At 41.2% G+C, this 2,071-nt stretch overlaps 1 protein-coding gene across 1 annotated transcript; it reads left to right on the plus strand.

Moving 5' to 3' along the window:
• Nucleotides 1-182: 182 nt before the first annotated feature.
• Nucleotides 183-2,014, plus strand: LOC123177413 (uncharacterized; the record flags this gene model as incomplete). Its single annotated transcript, XM_044591175.1, has 7 exons — nucleotides 183-456; nucleotides 533-833; nucleotides 914-1,112; nucleotides 1,183-1,281; nucleotides 1,360-1,616; nucleotides 1,693-1,768; nucleotides 1,862-2,014. Coding segments are annotated over 7 exons (1,320 nt in total), but the record flags the coding sequence as incomplete, so codon positions are not given.
• Nucleotides 2,015-2,071: the final 57 nt, after the last annotated feature.

Raw genomic sequence — 2,071 nt, forward strand, 5'->3', positions numbered from 1 at the left:
AGAAATACATACTACTTCGAAGACATACAACGTACTACTTCCGAGAATTACTACATTCTACTTAGTCCTTACTACTTAATACAAACTACTCCCCCTAGATACTACATACTATTTTTGAGAGGTACTACACTCTCCTTCCATGATAATTGCCCCTCCTAGATGATTGTCGTTTTTCTACACAGATACGCAGTCCTCACAGCATACGCTACGAGTCAGGACCATGTGTGCACGCGCCCCCTTGTACTCCTGTTTCTGGTAGAGTGTTCAACTCCCTCGTTAACTTGGAGACACCAAAATTTGACATGGGATTGAGTCAACTTGAGCCTGGTGACAACACCACAGTGTGTAACCAAGTCACCCGAGTCACTGCAAACTTATCGGCACAGTTTGACATGGCAGCTGAGACAACCGTAGTGCCAGATACACCAGATCAACCTCAACAAGCTCCACAATCAGGTAAAACCAGGAAGTAATTCACTTTCATTCAACAAATGTATGAAACAGTAACGCCCATTGTGTCATCATTTTTCAGATTTTCCTGACCCTACTCCTACTTCCATATCGCCTCATTCTTTACTGCAAGAGACGAGTGCAATAAGGATTTCTATCCATGAGGAATGCGGTCTCCCGAAAGTACAACCCAAAACAAGGAGGAGAATCATTGGGGTACCATCTGATATGCTTCTAGACATACCAAAACGAGTAATAAAACCAAGCAGAATGGTGAAGTCCCCATTTCTTTGCAAACAGTACCAATGTGTCAGGCTTGATGTCCAGGCACAAGAAGATTTATTCACATATACAAACTCAATTTCTGCTGCCGACCAACTGAGGTTAGTATTATTTGTTTTACTGTTTATACATGTCCGAAGTATTATAACTCACTGTGACTACTGCCATTCTTTTTCCACAGAAAAATTTGGCTACACATATCTGATCCAGTCCCAAGGTTCCTAAAATTGCAACAGATACAAGAAGCCCTCGCATTTGACGCTGAAATGCAAGATGATGCATTCAATGTTGCTGTCCAAGCACTATTCGAGGATGAGGTGCACAGATTCGGGGGAACAGATTTCCTAGGCTGGAGGCACTTCTTGAATCAAGATTTCGCGGTACGTCACATTTAGAAGTTCAACTATACAATAGCACACACTCATCACTAATCACGATAAATGCAAACAGATGCACGCAACCGCTGGTGGCGCAGACTGGAACCCCGAGGATCATGTCTACTTATTCAACGACATTCACATACCATACGACGTCTCAAAAAGCCGTCTGGTAGATTCACCACCCATGCCTCACTAACAACCTAGATACTCCAAACTAAATTCTAACATATTGTTTTCAAATTTGTAGATATATATCCCTCTCCACCAACCGTTTCATTTCTCAGTCTACGCATTTGATATGGAGAACGAGAAGATTCAGATCATGGACCCCTTAAGAGATACAAGCAAAGGAGGGCAGGACATTGAAGCTAGGCACTCTAAGACTAAAAATCATATTGCGAAAGCATTGCAGGATTGCATGGTCATCTCTTTTCCAGACTGGAAACGCAATATTTCTAGCTGGCAGCATGAGTTCCCAACAAATATTCCAGCAACTGCTAACAGGTTATGCATGTTTTTATTACACACACGTACGAGCACCACTTTAAATATGCATTCCTAATCATGGTTAATTTTACAGGATTGATACTGCTTTCCACGTTCTGCATATCATGAGAAATTGGGATGCAAAATGCTTAGTCAATCCAGTCTCTAGTGTGAGTATCCTTACTAAAATACAATGATACGTAATTTGCTTACGTCATAAATTAACACATTATTCTACAAATTTGACAACATTTCACATGCAGGACTCTCGAGATTTGCGGAAGGTCTTCCTTGCCAACCTCCTGTCATTCACAAGTAATGAGGCCATACTCCCAGAAAGTGTCAACTACTACATCAAAGCACTCAGGAGGAACTGATACCACATCCCGCAACGACGAATAATAAATAGGCCGACTGAATAGACAAATTTTCAATTTCAATATGTAGTGAATTACGTACTACCTTTTTTGTTT

This window comes from Triticum aestivum, unplaced genomic scaffold, assembly GCF_018294505.1.
Source record: "Triticum aestivum cultivar Chinese Spring unplaced genomic scaffold, IWGSC CS RefSeq v2.1 scaffold87986, whole genome shotgun sequence".
Taxonomy (NCBI): Eukaryota; Viridiplantae; Streptophyta; class Magnoliopsida; order Poales; family Poaceae; genus Triticum; species Triticum aestivum.